Source organism: Euprymna scolopes, chromosome 42 (genome assembly GCF_053919585.1).
Source record: "Euprymna scolopes isolate OS-2025 chromosome 42, ASM5391958v1, whole genome shotgun sequence".
Lineage (NCBI taxonomy): Eukaryota > Metazoa > Mollusca > Cephalopoda > Sepiida > Sepiolidae > Euprymna > Euprymna scolopes.
Window position 1 is genome coordinate 38,846,699 of NC_136523.1, and position 24,738 is coordinate 38,871,436.

The following is a 24,738-nucleotide window of genomic DNA, read 5'->3' on the forward strand; positions in this document are numbered from 1 at the left end:
TAAACTGCAGAAACAATTTAATTGGCCCCCACCCTCTCTTCTTCGCTGCAACCTCTCCCCCCCCTCACAGACGTGATGTTGCTAGTCTCAGTCTTTTCTACAAATAATATTATGCCATGTGTTCTTCAGAATTGTCTGATCTATTCCCTGCTTCCTTTGTTCTAGCTCGTTTGACTCATTGGTCCAGTGGTCTTCATCAATTCACTGTTTTAATACCTCATTTTTATACAGCTTCTTACTCCAGGGTTGTGGAACTCTCTTCCTGCTCACTGTTTTCCTTCTATTTGGTCTTCAAAACTGAGGCCATCATTCATGTTAGCTTTTACATCAAGTGACTTCATACTTTGTCTCATACGGCATAATCACATGGATACACCAGGTCCCATCAGATCACCGAAGTTAAGCAACGTTGAGTCCGGTCATTACTAAAATGGGTGACCAATTTGGGAATTCCAGGCGGTGCATGTAGGAGGACATCAACACCTCCCTACAAGAGTTGCAAAAACCTAACGTCTTCATCTTCTCTGACAAGAATATACATGCGACTGGGGACCGCTTGTGAATTTCATACTTCCATGAAACTTCCTCCTTCAGAGGAAGCTGATTAAACCCAAATAGTGTTAATGCCGTTTCACACACACACACATACCATGTCTCAAGCAATATGTATATATATATATTAAGAACAAATAATTAATAAAACATGTTAAAAACACTTTAAGAAGAGTTAAAAACATATTTAATTTTCAAAAAGGAGAAACAAATTCAGTGGATTGTTCTTAATCTGCAGAGTTTTGAAAGAAATACTTTCGTTCTCATTAGAGAGTAGGAATTAGCAAAATGCGAAATCGGATTTTGCTTGCAAAATATTTCATGAAACTACAAGTAAGCCATAGAGCTTACTTGGTAAAAGTTAAAAAAAAAATAATGAAGCAGAGGGAATAGGGTTTAAAAAAATAAAAATGATTTCACGTGAATGGATGGTCGACTGAAGAGTAGAATATCCAATAATGGTAAAATCCAAATAAAAAAGTTGGTAAAAGTCTGTTATCCAGAAGTAAAAATCCAAAGGAATCCCGTTTTACTAGAAGATATTTCAATGTCATCCAAAAGGCAGAATTCTGTGAAATAATTTATGAATAGGTACAAGGAAAAAAAGAATAAGTTCAATATATTATTACAAATATATATATATATATATATATATATATATATATATATATATATATATAAAAAGCCTTACGTAAACAAAATTGGATAAACTCAGTTTTAGTATATTGTACATTATATTTCTCTTGGTTTGTCTGTCCATTCCACTTTTTCTCTGAAACTACAAGGCTGATCTAGCTGAAATTTTGTACAGACCTTCCTTATGATAAGGTGCAACAAACTAAGTATTGTAATATCCATTCGATGCATGGTTAGGGATTAGTATTTAATGCAAAAAGCGAAGACGCATTTCATTACAGCAGCAAGTGGGGTAAAAAATCAAAGGACGCGAGTTCAACTGGTGAAGAAGTATAATTTTATTTTATCGCACGTGTTCGGCGCAAAACAAGCATACTTTCTTCAACGTCAAAACTCTTTTCGTTTTGCTAGTGACCCATGAAGACAGTGTCAGCCTTGCATGCTGGTTGATTTGAAAAAGGCCGAATTTGTGTCAAATGGTGTTCAGGACAAGTTTCTCTTGCACCACCCATTGTCCGGAAGCGGGTGGTGCGAGAGGCAAAAGTTCAATCTAAGAAAACTATACCAACAGAAATGAAAACTAGTACTTTTACGCATTTAACATATATATATTTAATAATTATTTACTATAATAATTATTAAATATCTACAGACACCAGTGTTTCATCCTTTCGGGAATCATCAGTGCAGTGTGTCACGATTAACACCAGTCGATAGATTCAAATCCAACAATAGAAGCCAACTCTGGCTTTTCATTAGCAAGGACTTAATCCATTCAGCTACTATTAAGTGCGAGAAATACTGTTGAAATTTAAGCATTTTTTTTTTTTAAATGCTTTTTAACGTCTGTCAGAGTGATCTAATCATTATATGATGATCTGCGTATAAGAGCTAAATTACTTTTTATTTTAACTGACAGTGCTCAATGATAAAAAACAAGTTTCTTAAAGGGGCTGACATTATATATATATATAGAGAGAGAGAGAGAGAGAAAATAAAAAAGGAACAAACCGTATTATGTGTTCACCAACGTTTCATCTTTATTTCGAGACTTCCTGGAAGTCTCGAAATAAAGACGAAACATTGGTGAACACATAATACGGTTTGTTCCTTTTTTATTTTCTCTATTTTGTCGGAATACTATTTCCATTATTTTCATCATATATATATATATATATATATATATATATATATATAGGAAGAACCTTATGTAAACAAACTTATATTGTTTTTGGTTTGTCTGTCAATTCCACATTTTCTCTGAAACTACTGGACCGATCTGAGTGAAATTCTGTATGTACCTTCATTATGATAAGGTGCAGCGAACTGAGTATTATGATATCCATATGATACACAGTTAAAGATTAATAGGGATTGGTATTTAATGCAAAAATTCTAAGTCAATAATCGATAGTTTTAGCCCTTTTTTCACAGGCTAAAATGCTTAGTATTTCTGTGTTCCGCATTTGAATGGATTGATGCTGTAGCAGGTACGAAAGTAATGGGGTGGGGGAAATGAGGGATAAGTGTTCTAATCCTTTCACTAAAGTGTGGACCTTCTTTTCACAAAACCCCTTAATTTCAGTTTTTCTTCCCCTGAGGGATCAGCACAGATTTTCATAACAATTGTAGAAATAAGCGGATAATCTTTTCTTTTTTTTTTCTTTATCTTTTTTTTTCTTTATCTTTTTTTTCTTTATCTTTTCTTTTTCTTTTCTTTTTTTCTTTTCTTTTTCTTTTTTTTCTTTTTCTTTTTTTTCTTTTTTTTTTCTTTTTCTTTCTTTTTTTTCTTTTTCTTTTTTTCTTTTCTTTATCTTTTTTTTTCTTTTCTTTTTCTTTTTTTCTTTTCTTTTTTATCTTTTCTTTTTCTTTTTTTTCTTTTTCTTTTTTTCTTTTTCTTTTTTTCTTTTTCTTTTTTTTCCTTTTTCTTTTCTTTTTTTTTCTTTTCTTTTTTTTCTTTTCTTTTTTTTTCTTTTCTTTTTTTTTTCTTTTTTTTTTTTAAGAAAACGAGCTTAAAAGCCGCCAACTAAACTGTCTGTAAATATTGCATCTGCACGGTGCTACTTTGCAGCTTCAGTTTCTATAAGTAAAAATTTGAATAGCAAACATGAAGACCAGTCAAGCTGTCTGAAGGCAAGCGTGAATTGCATGTTGACACTTGCAGACAAATTCACAAGTCATCTATTTCCCCCCCCCCCTTTTTTTTTTTTTTTAAATCTACCTCCATAACAAGACATGTTGCCATTTGATCGTATTTGGGACCCCACCATTATTATATATATTTTTTTAATTTATTTTTTTTATTTTATTAATTTTTTTTTTTTTTTAATTTATCTATTTTTTTTTATTAATTTTTTTTTTTGTGACTTTTCACTTTGAGAAAAGTTTTGTCTACCCCCTCTCTGTCATTATTTTTTTTTTTTAATTTATTTATTTACGACTTTTTAAAAGGTGTTTTTGCATTTAATGAACTGTGCTGATGATGCTAGTGCACTTACTGATCTGCGCTATTTTTTAAATCGTATTTCTAAGTTTAATTAAAGTTTTATGGTATGTTTTTTTTTATTCAATTGTAAGGTTAAAGTATAGAATAGGTACAAAACACCCTCCCCATGTTAAGAATGGCTTTTTAAATAATGTTATTATTTCAGCACGGATCAATAAGTGCACTAGTACCCCTGTGCTATTTTTTAAATAGTACTAGTCTACCCGTTGGTCCTTACAGGGTAAGATGAAAAATGTTCAAAATAAAGTGATTTTGAGATTATATTGTCATTTATTGTCTTGAGAAAATTTTTTTTTTTTTTTTTGAAGTGATGAGTGAAAAAAATAAAATTCAGGAAGCCTCCAGAGCACTACTGCAAGCACTAATTAAAATTAAAGAGGTCCTACTAAAGGCACTATTAAAATTAAGTTTCTACATCCTTGTAGAAAAAATATTTTTTTAAGTAAGGCCTGAAAAAAAAAAAAATTGTCATAATCCACAAGAGCGCTACTAAAAGCAATAAATATGGTTACAAATATGATTATAGTTATATATTGTGTATTTATATTTAAATCAGTTTTTTCTTTTTAACTCAACACGGTAAAATTACGTTAATTTGTAAGGAAAACACATTAAAATAAGTTAAAACAAAAACATATTGTTGACCTTGTGTATGCTTTGAATAGGAGCAGTGGCTTTTAATATTGGACTTAAGACAGGGCGGCCATGAAATAGGAAAACAGACAAATTTTTTTTAAACTAGAAGTCACAAACCGGATGGACAGTTTAAACGCCCAAGCAAGCAAGCTGATCTGAATTTTATGATTTTATAAAATATATATATATACATATATATATATACATACAGTGTGTGTGCTATTGTTTTTTACTGGCAATATCTATACACCACACTAAACATGACATCCTGAGCATCTATGCACCACATGTAAACATGTAGCATTGTGCATGTTTACATGGTGGAATGACCTCCCCCTGCTCATCTTTCTAATGACGTCACTTGCTATACGTTTGTTCTGCTGATCAACTGTTTCCGAATTTCATCATGTTTTTTTTCTAATTACTTCCTAACACTTTGTGGATGTGAACTAAATATGTTTCATATGTGATGAACGCGCGCACACGTGGTGAATTTTCATGATAGGTGCCCGACTAAGCTCCGATCTATGGTTACCCCATGTGAGGCATTCACAAAAACTCGTCTAACTACAACCACCGTCAGTAATTCGCATTTCTTCCTCTGTGAAATGGAGATTCCATGAGCAAAGTTTCTTTCCTAGAACTGTGGAATACAATATCAAAGTGTAACGTTGCAGTTACAAACAAACAAAAGGAAATAAATAAATAAAAATCCAGGTCGACATTTTTTTTTTTTTCTTTTTTTCACAAAAACATTTATTACAGTTATTTTAGCACCGCTTAAAAAAGTCTCTCGCTGCCACATGTCCATTTAGCCGGGTTCGTGTTACTCCTTCCTACGACCACAAGCTGGTCACACCGCCCCATTCTTGTCCTCGACTTTTCACATCCATTTTCCTCGACACTTTTTACCACGTGGTGGCCCTTCTCTCTTTTTTTTTTCCCCCCTTTTTCTTCTCACGCACACTTCCTACGTTGTATTTTTTCGACTACTGCCCGCGCGGCCCTCCATGACCTGGGCGACAAGATCAAGTATCTGTTCCGACAGATACTGCAAGCAAAGACCATATGTGAGGGTAACCCCACATATCAGACCTTGGTCAATGTAGGGATCACCCTATAGACCAACAGTTACTATCCAGCTCCCATTTCCCACCTCTCGGGAGCTGGTCCCCTTTTCCCTCCCCCCTCCCTCTCTCTCCACATTAAAAAACGGCCTTGTGCCTAATTTGCTCAGTGGGGAAGCAAATAAATACATACTGCTGCTGCGGTTAATCTCTTTGCAAGCCAGCCAATATTTGCTGCTGCCGCTGCCATTTTCCCCACGCACTCATATGCACTGTTACAATAGGACTGCTTTCCAGCTTACTGCAACAAAGTAGTTTTCAACTTCAATGTAAACAACAGACATCTGTGGGGATTGGTAAGAGTTGGCTGCAAACCGGAGGTGGTGAAATCAACAGTGGGAGATGACGGAAGGAGGTCTTGTGCGCATCGGAAGAAAGAGCGGAACTTCCGGTTAAAAAAAAAGGATTCGAAAAGAGAGGTCTCCCCACTGCGTACGGACAGATTTTGTCACCAAACCTTAAGAGGTGAGGAAAAGGGAATTCGCCCCACTACATTAGTGAACATACGGACGGATTCTGCCACCAAACCTTAAGAGATATAATCAAGAAAAAAAAGAAATAAGTGAACTGAAGCCGACTACGCTCTCACGTTATGGGCCAAGCGCCTTCAATTACTAAACGCTGCCTAACTCGGACCTAAACCAGAAGAAAGAAGACACCGGAGTGAACTGAAGCCAACTCTGCTCCCACGTTACGGGCCGAGCACTTTCCTTTTACTACCATTGTCTTGTTCACCTAAACCGATAAGTACAACTTAACGAACATTCTCTTTTGTTGATTTCTCTCCATGCTGACTTTTATCTCACACATTCACGGACTTTCTCTTCTGCCACTAAAACGAATCTCCCTACGTACCTCCCACCAATAAATAAAGCTGCTTTTCTTACCCTTAAAATATGTCTGTCTTATTTATTTCTATAGAGTCAGATAGTTACACGTTAAAAACACAAACCTGATAAACCCACTTCAATATCTCCATAAAATGGTGACCTTCCGACGTGATAAACCCAATTCTATATCCCATACATCTTGTTCATCTCTTTACATAGTCCCCTGTAGATATGCTCCCAAATAATAGCCCCTTACATCCAAGTGGCAATATGCCTTGTTTGGGGGGTGAGCAAGAGTTGGGGGAAAAAAAAAAAAAAAAAAAAAAAAATTTACTAAGACATTCTGGTTCCAAATCAGTTTGAAGCACCCTTCCCTTTCTAGCTGCATAACAGAGCTGAGATACAGCAAAACTGCTTTCTGTGGACGAACAAGACTCGTGCAAAAATGTGCTCGTTATTATCTCGCGTGACCTCTCCCCTCTCCGCCCTCTCAATTTTTTTTTATCCTAAATATTGAAATAAATAAGTCTCGAACAAAGAGAGAGACAGAAAGAAAAGACTAAATCTCTTTCCCCCCTCCCCCTTCACTCCCGGTTCTTATCAGTCGAGATAAATAAATCCGCGTCAAAAATTGAGTGATAATCTGTTGTAAATCTGTTGCCTTTACTCGCGTTTAATGTTTGCAGATTTACGTCTGCCTCCCCGCGCTACGAGAAAGGGTCAGCAAAACAACATTGGCCCGTTCGCCAACATTCAGACCCGTCACTCACTAAGATGGTTAAATTTGTCGAAAGGGAAGACAAACGCTTCGACTGTATTTTGGAATTCCATAAGGCTGTCTTTCGATTGCTGCAGGTGAGCTCTATTAAGGCATCTTATATATATATATATATAATGTGTGTGTGTGTGTGTGTGTGTTGCGGGTAACTTAGAGGTAGAATGCTAGCCTGGATTCGAATCTCCCAACTAGTATTAAATACCACTTCCTACACTGATGATTGCAAAAGCATGAAACACTAGTGTCTGTAGGTATGAAAATAATTGTTAATATTCATTCATAAAAATAATATCATTACATTACATATCTATGAAAGAAAGTGAGAATGCGTGTGTGTGTGAGGACACTTCTCAACCTATATACTCGACAAATATTTGATCTACAGACTTGAAATTTGGTATATAGGGTATTCAGACATGTAGAACACTTTTTAATTGGTTTTCATCCGGAAAAAAAAAGGGGATGCTAAGGGGTAAAAATTGGTATGAAAGGGTCGTCGGGTTTTTATCTGTTTGCTGTTTCATGAATGCGCATGCGTGAATCGTTCTTTTTTACAGATTCCTTATGTTCAGAATAAGTAGGTTTGAAAACACCTTTTAAATTACGCGTTAAGCTGGCCTAATGGTTATCATACTTGACTCGCCGTGTTTTGGTTTCAATCTTGGTTCAAGTATTTTTTTTTTTTTTTTTTGACTTACAAGACATGAACTGTTTGTGAGAAACTTAATCTCACATGCACAGGTCTCAGTTTCTGTATGAATTAAAGTATAATATATTTGCGTATTTTATGACCAGGCAATGCCAGGTGGCCTGCTAGTGTATATATGTGTGTGTGTATATATATATATATATATATACATATACATAGTTTGTTGTTGATTTTTTAAACGATATTAAGGTCTCCACCTCAGAGATCCGGTGTTTTTCTTAGAAAGTCGCCCATTTTTTTATTTGGACGTGTTTTTCATTTATTATTTTTATAAACAGTAATCTACGGACATGTATGTTTCGGAGCCCTACTCCTCTTCAGGATAAATTCAAGCAAACATTATTAAATGCAACGGAGACATTTTGCTTTATGATCTTTTTTTTAATTTTTCGATTTTCCGGATAATCGTTTTGGTCTCCCGACAAAAGGCGGGCGAATCTGTAAATTCGCCCCTGTTCGTTTGTCCGTCTGCATTTTTCTATGCTTTGGAAATTTTTGAAATTTTGCACAAACATTAAACATGATATGAGTAAAAAAAAAGTAACAGGATGGATTTTCTGGGAAAACTCCGGTTGCTCCCCCTAGGAGTGCCTTTCGGGTTAAAATAGCTAAAATTGACACTTTTATGCTTATTTAAAAAAAAAAAAATGGATGCCTTGGATTTTTATAAAACTTTCTGAAAAGTTGTAACTAACTGATTTCTATATAATTTTGTTTGTCTATACTTCGCGATAACTCTTGGGTGTGCCCCAGAGGCTCTTTTAGGGCTAATAAAAACACTCCATTTTTGGGACTATTTTACCATATTTGTCCAAAATTTTCTATGTATGTCTATTTAGCAGTTTTGCATGGTGCTGATCTCAAATTTAAATATGTTAAGGCCTTGGGGACTTTTGGGGCTGAATGGGGAGGGGGGGCAAATGATGAACTTAGTCATTTCTTTTTTTGCATGATGCAGAACTCAAATTTACATACGTTAAGGCCTAAAACTGCACTATTTGTTCATTTTCACCAGGATTTGACGTGCCCTGGGGACTTTTGGGGCTAAATGGGGGGGGGCAATGATAGACTTGGTCATTTTTTTTTTTATGTCTCGTTCACGGGGGACCATGCGTGCTTCACTTGTTTTTTTTAATTCAACTTTAACCAAGACACAACACACAAGCGTTTTTTTTTTATATATACTGCTTATGTGATATTAGTCACAAGGCTACCTAATTTGCATATTTGTTTTGAAAGTCATTTTATTAATTAACTATTATGTGTTATTGGTCCCCCAAATGAGGGATTGGACCTACCAATTCACTCCAGTTTGTTTTTTCACAATTTTCTCAATAACCACACCTTGAATTTTTTTTTTTTTTTTTTTTTTTTTTTTTTTTTTTTGAAATTTTGCCCAAACATTAGTCATGGTGAAAGTAAATTTTCACACTCCCATATTATATTGCCATATTCATTGATCCTCATTCTAGGGCAACGTCAGGTCTCCCTGCTATTAATTTTTTTTTATTTGTTTTACCTAAGCATTAATATGTCGCTACACATTAAGCATTAATATGTCGCTACACATTCATGGACATGTTTCAGTCGGCCAGTCACTAGTAACCAGAGACCTCTTACGGACTAAGCTTTTCTGTAAGTAAGAAGAAGCCTCTAGTAACTGGCTGACCGAAACACGCTCATGAATGTGTAGCGACTTGTTATAAATGCTTATGTAAAAAAAAAAAAGAAAACTTGCTCTACTTTGGTATTGAGCACTCTTGAATGAACCTCGTTAAAACTTGATTGGTTCTTTTACCTCTGGAAAATATTAACCTGGAATTATGAGATTATATTAATAGAAATCTATGTATTAATACAATTTTGACACCTTTTTTTTTCTTTCGAGTGACTGTTTAATTGTTACTTACCTGGGTGCCCGGCGTTGCCCGGGAGTTTGGAGGTGTGTGTTGAGCAAAAAAAAAAAAAAAAGTTATAGTAAGGCAGGCAGGCAGGCTCGAACCCATAGCGCGAAGGAGGAAAAGAATGTGAAAAAAAAAAAAATGTGACGTCTTTGCCATTGCGTCCATCACCAAACCAGAAGTGACGAATGTTTAAATTAAGGCTAGTCAATCGAAAAGAGAGGATGACTTTCGAAAATATCGGTGAAAAAAGTGACCCCTCCCTGTAGAAAAGTGCCCAGTTAAGAATGGAGGAATTACTGTTTTTAGTCAATTTTTCGATATTTGTCATCCGAAGGGTTGAGCTTCAAAATGATACTGATCTCGTGAAAATCCGTCACTTCTGTTGAAAGTTTTAGGCAGGCATACAAACATACATACATACATACATTTAAACAGACGGGTGAGATTTATATTATAGACTAGCTTGGGCGGGGAGGGGGGTAATCAAAATAAGAATAAGCGAAGTAAATATATCGCAAAAAAAAAACACAAAAAAAACTAACATAAGGCAAACGAACAATGTTAAATGTAAAAATCGGAAGAAAAAAAAAATGCGAAACAGAAAAACGAATGTTAAAACTTCATTAAAAAATCTGAAAAATAAAAACAAAAAAAAAAATGCGAAACAGAAAAACGAACGTTAAAACTTCATTAAAAAATCTGAAAAATAAAAACAAAAAAACAACACAAAATGCAAAACAAAAAAACGAACGTTAAAACTTCATTGAAATATCTGAAAAATAAAAAAATCCCCCCCAAAAAAACATATGAAAAATGGCTTAAATAACCCTGTTTCAATACTAAAATTTAAAAAATCGAAAAAAAAAAAAAAGACATCTCACACCACGATTCGAATCCAAAACCTTCAGACAATGAGGCCACGCTCTAAGCAACTGAGCTAAGACGACGTCAATCAAATTGTGTCTGTTTTTTTAATATCATGTTCCGACGTCATATGACGCATGCGTAGAAGCGAACTTGTCATGAGAGGACGGTTTTTGCTGACCCCTCCCTGTAGAAAACTGATGATTTTAGGGTGAAGAAATTAATGTTTTTGGCCAATTTTTCGATATTTGTCGGGCGAAGGTTGGAACTTTAAAATGATACCAATCTCGTGAAAATCCGTGACCCATGTCGAAAGTTTTTGCGAGATATACGTACACACATACATACATACACACATTTTCGCTTTTATATATATAGACTAGCGAGGGGTATGCGTTGCCCGGGTGTTTGGAGGTGTGTGTGGAAACTCCGGGGGGGGGGGTTAAAAAAATGTTTTGGTAGGTAAGGATCGAACCCGAACCATTGAGGCAAAGTTGTAAATTAAAGTGTGAAAAAAAAAAGAAGAAAAAGTGCAACGTTAACGATTGCCCCACCGCGAGATGCTAACGGAAACACGTTTGAATTTATTTAATTACTTGGATTTGGCAGGTGCCCGTTTTAATGAGTTAATGAGGTCAAGTTTGACTGCGGGATAGTATCATTTACTGCGGGAACGCTTCCCAAGATGTTATAGAAAAAAGACTAACCCACATGCGGCAAGCGACAAATGTTGAATATTTATCTTCCCGAAATCGAGCAAATTAAATAGACAGGCGAGCTTCGTTGTTAACTGTGAGATATTACGATTTATATGATATAAAAAGTTTTAAAAAGTTGTGAAGCGACCGACCGCTTCTCTGAAAAAAGCCTTTTGTAGACATACAGAAAAAGCGAACACACATACAAACATTTTCGCTTTTATGTATATAGATGACCTTCCATTTTTTTTAATAAATAATCTTACCAAGAATTCATAAGTTTTGGATTCGGTTTCAATTATAGCTGAAGGAACTCCAGTTATATATATAATTTTTTTTCTTTACAAGTTTTGGTTTTGATTCAAGCTGATCCCCCACCCCCACCCACACACACAAGTCATATGGATGTAATTTTTTTTTTTTTTTTTAAATCACAACTTTATAATATATAAGAATCGATAGAAAATTGACTCTATATTAATACATGCGAAGCGTATTTTATGATCAGATTATGACGGACCTCCCTGCTAGCATAGATAAATACTTTTGCAGATTTAACAAAAGAGCTACAATAATACCAGGGCGTCTCCATTTACACTGAACATCCACAAAATGCCAACATCAATATATTACATATGAATGAGTCACCTGTTTAATTTATATCAATATAATCTAACACACACACACATTTATTTTATGTATTTTGGTCTCGATGACTCAGAAGATATCAAGATAAGTTGCTATCTTTAAGTATTCAACAAAAAATGCCTCTTAAGGTGCAAAAAGTTTTAACAAATAAAAAAAAAAAAAAAACAGGTTTTGACCTTTTGACTCCTGACCTGAACCGAGAATTAGTCAAAAGATTTGACTCTACAAGATGAATGCGAAACCAGGAAGTGTCAATCACCATGCGATTCAGGTGTTTGTCAGAATATTATTAGACTGGGTTAGCGTTTCAAAAGAGATGGAGAAAAGATATAGTTGCTTTTCGTGACTATGAACGTTTTAAATTTGTAATGGTATTCCCCCGGGGCAGATTGAGCTGGTGTATTAGAACGAAAATCGAAAATATTGAATTTTAGTTAAAACAAACGGTATTTATTGAATTGTTATGTCGAAATTAGTAAAATATCCCAAAATTACAGAAAAAATTGTAAGGTAGAAAATAGATTGTCTGAAAGTATCCTGTACATCTATAAGGCCACCATTCGCCCATGTATGGAGTATTGCTGTCACATTTGGGCTGGTGCATCTGCTGCTAGTTTCCTAGACAAGGTTCAAAAGAGAGTCGCCAATCTGATAGGCCCTGAACTGGCATCTAAGCTTCAGCCTCTGTCCCATCGATGAAACGTTGCATCCCTCTGCCTGTTCTACAAGTATTTTAATGGTGAATGCTCTGACGAACTGCAGACACTTGTGCCCCCACGACGTAGACATCCTCGAAAAACCCGACAGGCAGCTAAATCGCACTCCCACACAGTAGAGATCCCTAGATGCAAAAGATCACACTTTTCTCAATAACCACACCTTAGATTTTTTAAAATTTTGCGCAAACATTAGTCATGGTGAAAGTAGATGTTTGCCAGAACGGAATTTATGGGATAACTCTGTTTGTTTCCCTAGGGGCCATTATAGAGGTAAAATTGGCCTCAAATCATTTGCCCGTACTTTTCTCAATAACTACACTTTAGATTTTTTTTTAAAATTTTGCACAAACGTTAGTCATAGTGAAAGTAAATTTTTCACTTGTGGAGGGGAACCCTGTGTTCTTGGCTTATTTTTTCTTCTATTTTCCCTTTTTTTTTTTTTTTAGAGAGGGGGGGGCTTTTTTTTTTTCCTCTTTCCATCTCGGCTTGATTTTGCTTGAATTGTTTTCCATCATACTTTAAAAAATTTAGCATGTGATAAGGGAAAGGTAGAAGACTTTTGTTTTATCAAAAAAGGATTTCTTTTCTCCACATCAATCTATACTGCCACTTCTGAATTCTGTGCGTCTGTTAGCGGCATGCAAGATCATCCTCCTCAAACAATTTTTTTTAGAGGAGACTTTGTTGGTTTGGCCATGCTGCACTACAATACTCCTAACAAACAGCTTCACCATGATTGACATGCCCAATCTCAAAGCCATCATTTCCTTCAATGACAAGCTTACAGGATTCCGCCTTCATGTGGCAAGTTTTCCTTTTGTCGAGTCATCACAATCAATGCTTCTTGCAACCTTCAGCATATCATGGCGGTGCGCACCAAAGAAAACTAATTTCTTTGCATAACATGCATTGCACAAGGTATGTTTCGCCTTTACATCACTCACCTTCCTTACCATAGCAGTCCTCTTCTATATCTTGGTCACTCTCGAAATTCTCTTTCCAGACTTATTTACTCATGGAGGGGGATCCCGCATGCTCAGCTTTTTTTTTTTATTGGGACATTAAATTGCACTACTGCTGCTCTCTTCCATGGAAATTCCACCTGCTGCCATGTACATAGAGAGAGAAATGAAATTCTTTATCCCTTGGGGGGGGGGTAGCAATACCAGTTCTTGCTGTGAATGTCTTACTAGGAAGAATCAAAAATTGGAGTTCAGTCAATCACTTTTAACAGGGTAATATCTTTTAATAACCTTTGCCTTAGGGCCAAGATTACAGTGTAGTATCTGTTCTGACGCTACACTTCACCTTTTATGTCCTCGGTCAGTGGAGGAGAATAATAAAGTTACAGCATTCGGTCCAAGAATTCCACTTTCATGTGGCAAGTTTTCCTTCTCTTGTCAATTCATCACAATCATAACATATATGCTTCTTGCAACCTTCAGCGTATCATGGCGATGCGCATCAAGGAAATCAGTTTCTTTGCATAACATGCATCGCACAAGGTATGTTTCACCTTTACATCACTCCCCTTCCTTGCCATAGCAGTCCTCTTCTATATCTTATTCACTCTCGAAATTATCTTTCCAGGCTTATTCACTTGTGAAAGGGGACTCCGCATGCTCGGCTTGTTTTTTCAACAAACATCTCAGAAACCAAAACAAAAAAATTATTTTAATCATTTGATAAAAGAAAAAAAAAAGTTATAACATTATTAGGTTTTCTAAATTTTAAAATAAAACTCAATGTTTTCAAAGATGTGACCAAGTTTTTCTATTGAATTTATTTATTTTTTATTTTTTCTCTCTTGAAGGCTATGGGAAACTCCAAATGGAGCAAGAACGAGGCGGCCATTCTTGGCATGCCGCACCGAGAACGCCAACTGCATTTAGCCGTTATGGGAAATGACAAGGACACTGTACGGAATTTGATCCTTGAAGGAGCAGACCTGAATTATCCATGGAGTAATCCGACTGTCCCGAGTGTCAAAGACAGTACCACTCCACTTTTGGCTGCTGTCTCTCTAAACCATGTGGATATCACTATCGTAAGTATTGATGATTCACATTGCGCATGCGTGTATGTACAGTGTATGTGTGTATGTCTATAATATATAAAATTACATTGTGTATAGTATATATACATGTCTATATAGTATAATATATAAAAATTTTACAAAATGTCAATTCCCGATTTTTTTTTTTTTTTTTTTTTTTCTGTCCTGTAAAATTTTAGAATAAATATTATGCTCTTATATTGAAAATTTTTCTTTTCTGTTTCAATACTTTGCTGGAGTTCTTTCCCCCAAGCATCACACTGTGTGTGTGTGTGTGGTGTATGTATATATATATATATATATATATACATATATATATATATATATATATATATATATATATATGTCTAAAGAAGCTTTCAGTAAAAGAAAAAAAACATGTAAAAATAAAGAATGCAGTTTAAATTCTCAGAAAAAAAAGAGAAACTAAATTTAACCTATCACAGACTTAACACCTACATAATCCGACTTCTAAAAAAGAGAATTCAATTATATAAGGATGAAAAATAAAAAAAAGTCTTAACTAAAATTGTTAAATAGCACTTGCATAGGACGATTTCTGAAAAGCTTTAAATTAAAAAAGAGAATTTTACTATATAAGGATGAAAAAAGAAAACCTTAACTAAAATTTTGTAAATAGAAAACGGGGTTCCTCAGCTTCTTACCATGTAGCTGTTTCGGAGATTCAAAAACGAAACAGCTATTAAATACATGGCTCTCCAGTGCATAATACCACTTCCCCAATAAGAAAATGTACAATAATACGGTTACTGTTAATATTAATATATAAAAAAATAAACTATTCATAATATAAGTAAATTTAATAAGATTACAAGATCCATTCTGCGACACGTAAACTAGCATATAAATGCTATGAGAATAAAAATGCATGAAAGCTTAAGTACCTTTGGTACTAGAAAGGCAAATAGATAAGAGGAAGGAAAACTAGCCATACATATCGAAAAACCCAATACATATATATTTCTATATATATATAAATATATATATATATATATATATATATAAATATATCTATATATATATATATATAAATATATCTATATATATATGTATATAAATATATCTATATATATATGTATATAAATATATCTATATATATATGTATATAAATATATCTATCTATATATATATATATATATAAATATATATATATATATATATTATAAAAAATGAAACTTAGAATTGAATTTACCAAAATGATCCAAGATGGTAAAATTAAAGTAAATTATAAATATTAAAGAATTAATATTTATAAAATTATCTCAGCCAGATATAAAAGCTCGATAATACCAAATAGGAAATAGAACTTATAATACGAGCAAACAATTAATGAAATATGTTAATATTCCCTCTGCTTAACTTATTTTGTTTTCAAGTAAGATCTTTGACTTATTTGTTGTTTCATCAAATACTTCTGCATGCAAAATCCGATCCCGCATTTTGCTAATTCCTACCCTCTGATGAGAAGGCGAGTATTTCTTCGAAACTCCGCGGATTAAGGACTATCCATTTATCTAGTGCTTCCTTTTCAGATTAAATATGTTTTTAACTCATTTCAAAGTGTTTTTTAACATATTTCATTAACTGTTTGCTCATATATATATATATATATATATATATATATATATATATATATTATATCTACAATATAAAGCTGGACGTCTGTGTGTGTGTTTGGTCATGAATAGACTCCTATATGGTTGACTATTATAGAGAAGACTGATCACATATAATGATAGAAGATGAATTTAGATACAGGAATGGGTATGTTTGATCTGGCATAATGATGATTCATTAAAATTGGGGGGTCTGCATACGCGCCTGCCTGGTCCACAAAGTATGGAAATAAAAAATTTTTAAATTAAAAAAAAAACGTTTACAAGTGTTTTTGATATAGATGTACATAATAATATTTGCTAAGTATGTTTTAACTTAAATAGGGATGGTATAATAAAATTGTGGCGTCTGCGTTCGTGCCTGGCCTCCATAGAATGAAAATAGACACAAACTTTAATAAAGACATTTCATATCTATTTGCGTAAGTATACTTTGATAATTATGTTTCAGTTTGAAGAAATATGGTATAATAAAATTATGGGGTGTTCGTTCGCACCTGACCTCCATAGAATGGAAATATGTCACAAAGTTTAACAAGGTTTTTTAATATAGATCCACAGAATATTGTGATAAGTGTTTCAGTGTGAACAGGTATGGTATAATAAATTATGGGGTTTATCTATTTTATTTTTACTTTCATCATATTTTGCTTTGGTTTTGATTCCCCCCCCCCCCAAATTCGAAGCTATCATTTTACAACCATTCCTTTTCATAACCAATCATACTTTCATAAATCAGAGTCCATTTTCTGTAGGCTGTTTTTGAACCCAGTCAACGACGGGTACTTTTGCTAGTATATATATATATATATATATATATATATATATATATATGCATACACACACACTTCAAGATAATAAAATGAATTAGATTACAGATTAGATAATCTAGTGGTTTCAAGTCTTAAAAAATTAAATTGCTCAGTATTCTAGATAGAGTATGTGCTATTCTTTGTATGTGCTCTTTAGCAAAATACTTTCGAACTAATATTAATATTTTGTTAGTGTTTTTCCTTTGAGGTGATGTACTTACATTGAAAAGCCATCGATTAAGGAAATTATTTTAAACATTGTATTCTTTGGTTCAAACAATAAATTTTTATTTTGAAAAGTAATTGTTTCTAAATGAAATTTGAGTATATAAACTATAATTATATATATATATATATATATATATATATATATATATGTATATATAACCATTTTATCTGCATAGTTACACGTTTCAGTTACCGAATCGTATCAACGACCCAGTACCTTCCTCAGACTTTAACAGTTTTCCTGTTAAAGTCTGAAGTTACTGGGTCATTGATACAATTCGGTAACTGAAACATGTGTAACTAAGCAGATAAAACGGTAATAAAAAAATATATATTTGCTGTGTAATAGTATTGAGCACTTTCTTCAGGTTTTTACTAATTTTGCTAAATATATCTGCCTTACTACAAAAAAATGCCAGTTTTATTTTGGTGTCTTTAACCCCTACCCCCATACATGCACATTTTTGCTGATGAGGAGACTTTGTTTATTAAAGAAAATCTTTTATCAAATTATTGTTCAAGACATATTGTCTATTTCAATAAAAACATAATTTCTGAAACGATCGTACAATCTATTGATTTTGTTTGTTTTCCTTTTGAAACTGATTTTAAATTCAAAATTATGAGTCATTTTACTCAAAAAAAATAAATATATATATATATATATATATATATATATATTTCTCTTAGTCTATTCTGCTTGGAAACTACTGGGCCAATCTGACTAAAATTTTATATGGATCTTTATAAGGTGCAGCGAACTAAGTATTATGGTATCCGTTCGCTGTAAAGGATCAATAATGGTTTGGTAATAGTATTTAATGCAAAAATGAGCAGCAATTTAACCAAATTCAACCATAAATTTGGCATAGCAGCCATTCCAAGTCAACGGGATATAACTTTTGCCCATTTTTAACAAGTATTGTCTATCTATACATGCTCTGCTTTGTTAACAATCATCGGGCTTTAACCTTGTGAAATTGATCTATTAAATAGAAAATGCATTTAAAAAGATTTTTTTCACACGCACATATATATATATATATATATATATATATATATATATATATACATATATGTGCGTGTGAAGAAAATCTTTTTAAATATATTTTTTATTATTTTTGAATAGACCACACATAAATGCATGTATTATCGCTCATGTATGCCGAGAAACAATTTAAAAAATGTCTTACAAAAAAAACAAAACAAAAGAAACACCAAAAAAGGAAATTATCCGTGCAAGAAAGAACCATGAGATGGACCATTTAACTTGTCAAGAATCTAGAGTCGACTTATACACAGGTAATACCTAAAATGACACAATTTTGGGTCTTAAAATGCTCATCAAGTTATACACAAGTATGTACGGTAGACAGATATGTGTGCAGGATATTATATATATATATATATATATATATATATATATATATATATATATTATTTTTATTAATTAATGATTACTATGTGCATAAAAGTAAGTCATCTATATACATGCATGTTTCGGAGTTTTACTCCTCATCAGTATAGCTAGACTTTATTGACAAGGATCGAATCTACAACCGCTCGATAAGTAGTCTTGTGTTTTACCACGCAACCACCGGACCCTTGCCAATTTTTATGCACGATATATTATTTGTATGTGTGCAATATTAGAGCTATAAATATTACCAAGAATAAATACTGTGAATACAAGATGGGAAAGGCCTTTACATAAGATGTTGAAACTTTTAGAATTTGAGTTTTTTTTTGGGGGGGGGGGGTATGCACATTTTGCGTGTTAATTAGCTGCCCAGCTGATATAATTAAGAACCATTATATACTTAAAAACCAGCTATGGGCTGAAACAATTGTATGCAAGTGTTGCCAATAAAATTCTAACTTTTTGAAATGAGCAATAAAATGAGTACCTGTTCCTGGTAAAGCGGTAACACTATAAGAAATATATACTAGCAGGATGGAGTGCCCGGTCTTGCCCGGTTGTAAAATACGCTTAAACATATTTTAATTCAAGCGGATTTTTTATTTATTATGACAGGAACAAACAGAAAAGTAAAGATTGCTTTCTATAAAAAATAAATAAATTTACACACATTGATCTCCCACTCTAAAGCCTAAAATATTTTATGGATATTTTTTATACTTAAATCATTTATTTTATATTCAATCCTTGGCAATGCCGGGACATGTATCCTGCACACATATCTGCCTACCGTACATACTTGTGTATAAGTCGATGTGCATTTTTAAGACCCAAAATTGTGTCATTTTAGGTATTACCTGTGTATAAGTCGACTCTAGATTCTTGACAAGTTAAATGGTCCGTCTCATGGTTCTTTCTTGCACAGATAATTTCCTTTTTTGGTGTTTCTTTTGTTTTTTGTTTTTTTTGTAAGACATTTTTTAAATTGTTTCTCAGCATCCACGAGCGATAATACATACATTTATGTGTGGTCTATTCGATTTTCATATATAGAAGTTAGAACCAACCTGCTGCACACTTAAATGCAACGGACACAAACGTTGCTAATCCGACATTCTGATCAATGACATGCTGTAGATTCCAGGCGCAGTTACTGTTTTTAAACATAATTTATGTTACGTACGATAATAACGTAAACGCATTGCATGAGCCGTAATATACCGTAATAATGTGAACGCATGTGTTAAGTGCCATTAAATGGTTTCATTAAATAGTTGTCATTAAATTGTTAAAACTTGTTGAACTCAGGGGATAACGACATATCGCAAACACTACATTTTCTAACCTACAAAAAAAAAAAAACCCTGTCATATCATCACCGAATACATCATATCGAACTTAGACCTATAGCCACGTCTAGAGAGTGAACATTGCAAGAGCTATTCCAATTATTATTAAACTTCCCACTGAAAAATCGTGCATGTGCTTACATTCTGGCAAACACTGCAGTGGGGTTTGGAAGGAGTGCAATTAATTACTAGGATCCCCGGTATATACCGAGTGCACAAAAAAATTGCGTTTTCTGTTATGATCAAGTGCCAAATCGCTTTTTAACATTTCCAAAAATATTACCTTACAAAAATAACCTTAAAATCGTCTCCCAGAAATTCGACTTGCACATGAGTATATACGGTATCTTTCTCTCTCTCTCTCTCTCTATATATATATATATATGGCATATTTCATTAAATAAAATAGCCGCTTTTTGTCTATTAATTTTATTTTCAATCCTTTCCAACTTCCGAATAACAGTCTCTACTTTTGGCGGGAACTGGCTGATGTAATCACCATATTTATCATAAGTCCTGAGACTTTTCAATCCTTCAGGATTCGTCAGGGATAAATTAATCTAACTGGTTTTGAACAAGTTATAATTTTTATATATATAGATATATACTAGCAGGCTGCCTGGTCATAAAAAATGCATAAATACTATGTTTTAATTAATACTGAAACTGAGACATATACATGCGAGTTTGTTTTTCTCTAAACAGTTCATTTCTTGTAAGCAAAAAAAGAAGAAAATAATGAGATTGAAAGCAAAACCTAAAGACAGCAAGTCAAGTACGATAACCATTAGACTATCTTGACACGATCTTTATAAAGTGTTTTCAAACCTACTTATTTTAACATAAAGAAGCTGCACATGTACATTTGTGAAACAGTTGAGAAACAGAAAAATCTGATCACCTCCCACGTACCAATTTTTCAATTTTGAACCCCCCCCCCTTAGCTGTCCTTTTCTTTTTGGATGAAAACTGATTAAAAAGTTTCCCATATGTCTGAATATCCTATATGGCAAATGATAAGTCGGTAGATCAAAAATTCGTTGAGTGTATAGGTTGAGACGTGTCCCCTTTCCACACACACACACATTCTCACTTATATATATATATATATATATATGTATATATATATATATATATATATATATAAAAGCAAATGTGCCTGGCATTGCCCAGTATTAAACATAATGTTAAATTTCTTTTAAAAAAAATTAAGTAAAAAAAAAAAAAATGGAAAGAAACTAAGACATGCAAATATTATGTTTTTTTCTAAACAGTTCTTGGAAGTAAAAAAAAAAAAAAAAAAAAAATGCTCGAGCTGAGATCGAAACCTAAACCTAGTGAGTCAAGTACGATAACCATTAGGCCATCTTGATACGATCTTCAAATGCGTTTAAAAAAAAAAGTCATGTTTCTTGACTGTGCATGCGCAGTCATGAAACAGTTGAAAGCAGTAAATAATCCTACGACACCCACGTACCAATTTTTCAATTTTTACCCCTTAGCAGCCCGTTTTTGTGGATGGAAACCAATTAAAAAGTTTCCCAAGTGTCTGAATACCTTATATACAAAATTTCAAGTCTGTAGATCAAAAATTCATTGAGTTTATAAGTTGAGAAGTGTCCTCTCACACACGCATTCTCACTTATATATATATATATATATATCATCCACATATAGCACTGTTTCATTGTATCACAACTCATCAGTGCGGCTAGACTAGCACCTTTCCTTGACCGAGGATTGAACCTACAACCATTGCATTGTCAGCAAAAGTAGTAACTTTGTCTATTTATGTGTGGAACAGTCTCTACCAAACTCCTCTGTCAAGTTTTTGTTTACAGATTTAAAACTTGATGTATATGAATATTTTTTATACTAAAATCATTCTTTTTTATCTTCAATCCTGGGAAATGCCAAGACATGGGTCCTGCCAGCGCGCGCACACACACATGCCAACTGGTCCTTTTCCATATATCCTTGTTTTTTCTTTTCTGCAGATTCTTTTGCATGCTGGTGCCAATGTAAACCTCCCCGACCGTAATGACTGTACCCCTTTATACAAAGCTGCCTATCATGGCCGGCCACATCTAGTAGACATCCTCGTCCAGGCCGGTGCAGACATCAACCGAGCCGACAAAGACGGCCAAACTCCCCTTTATATCTGTGTACAAAATGCAATCGTCCATTCCAGTTTTGCAACGGTGGAGAAACTCCTCTCGGCTGGAGCCTCTGTTGATGAGTAAGTGATTTCATTTTCATCTTTTTTTTTTTTTTTTTTTTTTTTTTTTTTTTTTTTTGGTAAATGTTCAGCATTGCGACCAGAACAGAAAGCAAAAAAAAAAAATTCTGTTTATGTGTTAAAAATGGTTAATTAAGTAATTGATCTTGTTAAATATTACTAAATGATGAATCTGTTTGAGTTAAAATCCAATTAGTATCATGCGTGTAAACTTAAGAAAAAACACATTTGAAACGTGCCGATGTTATCTGAATAAATTAAATCAAAACAAGAGGGCGACCGAATTTGACCTGATGTTGGGTGATTTTACATTTGGTTTTGTTTTGTTGGTTTATAAAACCTAACGGAAATTAGTGTGGCATGTCCTGCATGAACTCTCGATTCCTTCCTTTACCGTATCCTCTATCCATTTGCTCAAGTTCAATGTGTAAGATCCACCGTTGATGGTTTGCATCCAAGTTTTCTTGGTTCGTCCAACTTTAGCAGAATCATGTTCGTTGTGTGATAAACTAAATTATATTGAAACAGGAAAGAAGCTTTGAAGGGGCTTCCCTGTCAGATGATTTGCGAATCACATTGGAAATGGTGTCAAATAGAACTGGTATTTCTATTACCACTAATCTTTATTTGTGGCAGTATTATGAATTCTGGGTAAAGTCAAATGACCTTGCTGGTAAATTCTCAGGAGTCATCTATAATATAAATCTCATCTATAATATAAATCTCACCTATCGGTTTAAATGTATGTATGTATGTGTGTTTTTATGTCTGCCTAAAACTTCTGACAGAGGCGATGGATTTTTATGAGATCAGTATCATTTTGAAGCTCGACCCTTTGGGCGACAAATATTGAAAAATTAGCTAAAACATTAATTCCTTCATCCCCATCTGGGCGTTTTCTTTTTTCGCCGATATTTTCGAAAGGTAACCTTTTTTTTTTTTTTTTTTAATTACTAGCCTTAATTTAAACTTTCGTCACTTTTAGTTTGGTGATGGATGCAACAGTAAAGATGTCTATTTTTTTTTTTTTTACGTTCTTCACCTACACACAACATTATACACCTAACACCTGTTGCTATATACCTTCCCTCTGGCAGTGAAAAGGGTATATATCTGCAGTTGTTAATCTTGATTCCTGGACATACACACGTACACACAAGATTTTATATATAAATACAAGTTCGTTCCCTTCAAGTACTCTTTTATCCTTTCTTAGCATATTTTTTGTCGGCCAATAATATCAAATAAGAAAATTTGTTACCAGGCCTAAAATTTAAAAAAACAATTATTGATCTTTTAAAAAATTCCATATCAATCTCAACAATCGGTTTGCAATGAGCCACTTTCTTAAAATGAAAAAAAAGTTATGGATTTTTTTTCATATTTTTTTATTCTGGACACACTTCAGCAAAGTATCCGAGCTGATATACTGGTTTCGGTCTGAACCAACATTTCATTGCTCTGTCGTTACGCTGAAGTTGGACGAGAGAGGACTGAATGGGGGCCGAGCACTCGCCTCCACACAGCATAATACACCTAACACAGCTGTTATTTTTGTGCCGTATATGGAGAAAACGCTATAACTATTCGAGATTGGTTTACCAGATTCAAACCCCTGTAGTTTTGACCTCAATGACACTCTTTGTTCCGGAAGATCAATCAAGATAGATGAAGACCAACTCAAGGTTCTTTTGAAGGAAGATGGCCATCAGACGTTGAGAGAATTGGGTGAAAAGATGAAGTATGATTTTGCGATAATTTCACGCCGTCTTCAGTCGATGGGATTCACACAAAAACTTGGAGCTTGGGTCACACACGAACTTACTTTTGCTTTTAAAATTCTTTGATTTTCTTAAAAACAAAAATGGCAGGAACTTATGCAACAACCTAATATTTTGAAAGACCAAAATTTTTTAAGAAGTTTTAAAGTTCTTGAATAAGAAGTAGGCAAAAGTGTTTGAAAGTTTTGTTGTGTGTGTGTTTGTGTGTGTGTGTGTGTGTGTGTGAGTTTACTTTTTCGGTGGATTCATTCACTGGAGATAGCTGCCATTGCATATCCATTAAATTATTGCATGATCTAGATTTGATAGAGGAATTAATAAAAACCTGGTCAGAGATAGGCTATTTTATAAATCAACAAAATACCTCTGGTAATTTTGTGACGACGAAACGTAACTCTTGTATCTACAATACTGAAAATTGAAAATTTTTAAGTAAAATGAACACCGCATAAACTGGGGATAATAACATTTAATTGTGCTTGGTGGTGGCCACCATGAATAAAAATGACCCCTCCACTTTTAAAAAAACAAATCTTTCTTTGTATGGATGGGACTCTTCAATGGCAAATTCTCTCACTTCCCACCTTCTAAAAATAAAATTGTGATAAT

At 33.7% G+C, this 24,738-nt stretch overlaps 1 protein-coding gene across 4 annotated transcripts in view; it reads left to right on the top strand.

Annotated features, from left to right (window-relative positions):
* Positions 1 to 24,738, top strand: part of LOC145267029 (uncharacterized) — a 107,970-nt gene that overhangs the window by 81,739 nt on the left and 1,493 nt on the right. For all 4 annotated transcript variants that reach the window (XM_080122959.1, XM_080122960.1, XM_080122962.1 and 1 more), the window contains 2 exons: positions 14,421 to 14,654; positions 22,107 to 22,348. In XM_080122959.1, the coding sequence (XP_079979085.1) occupies positions 14,421 to 14,654; positions 22,107 to 22,348 (476 nt within the window). The remainder of the gene's footprint in view (positions 1 to 14,420; positions 14,655 to 22,106; positions 22,349 to 24,738) is intronic.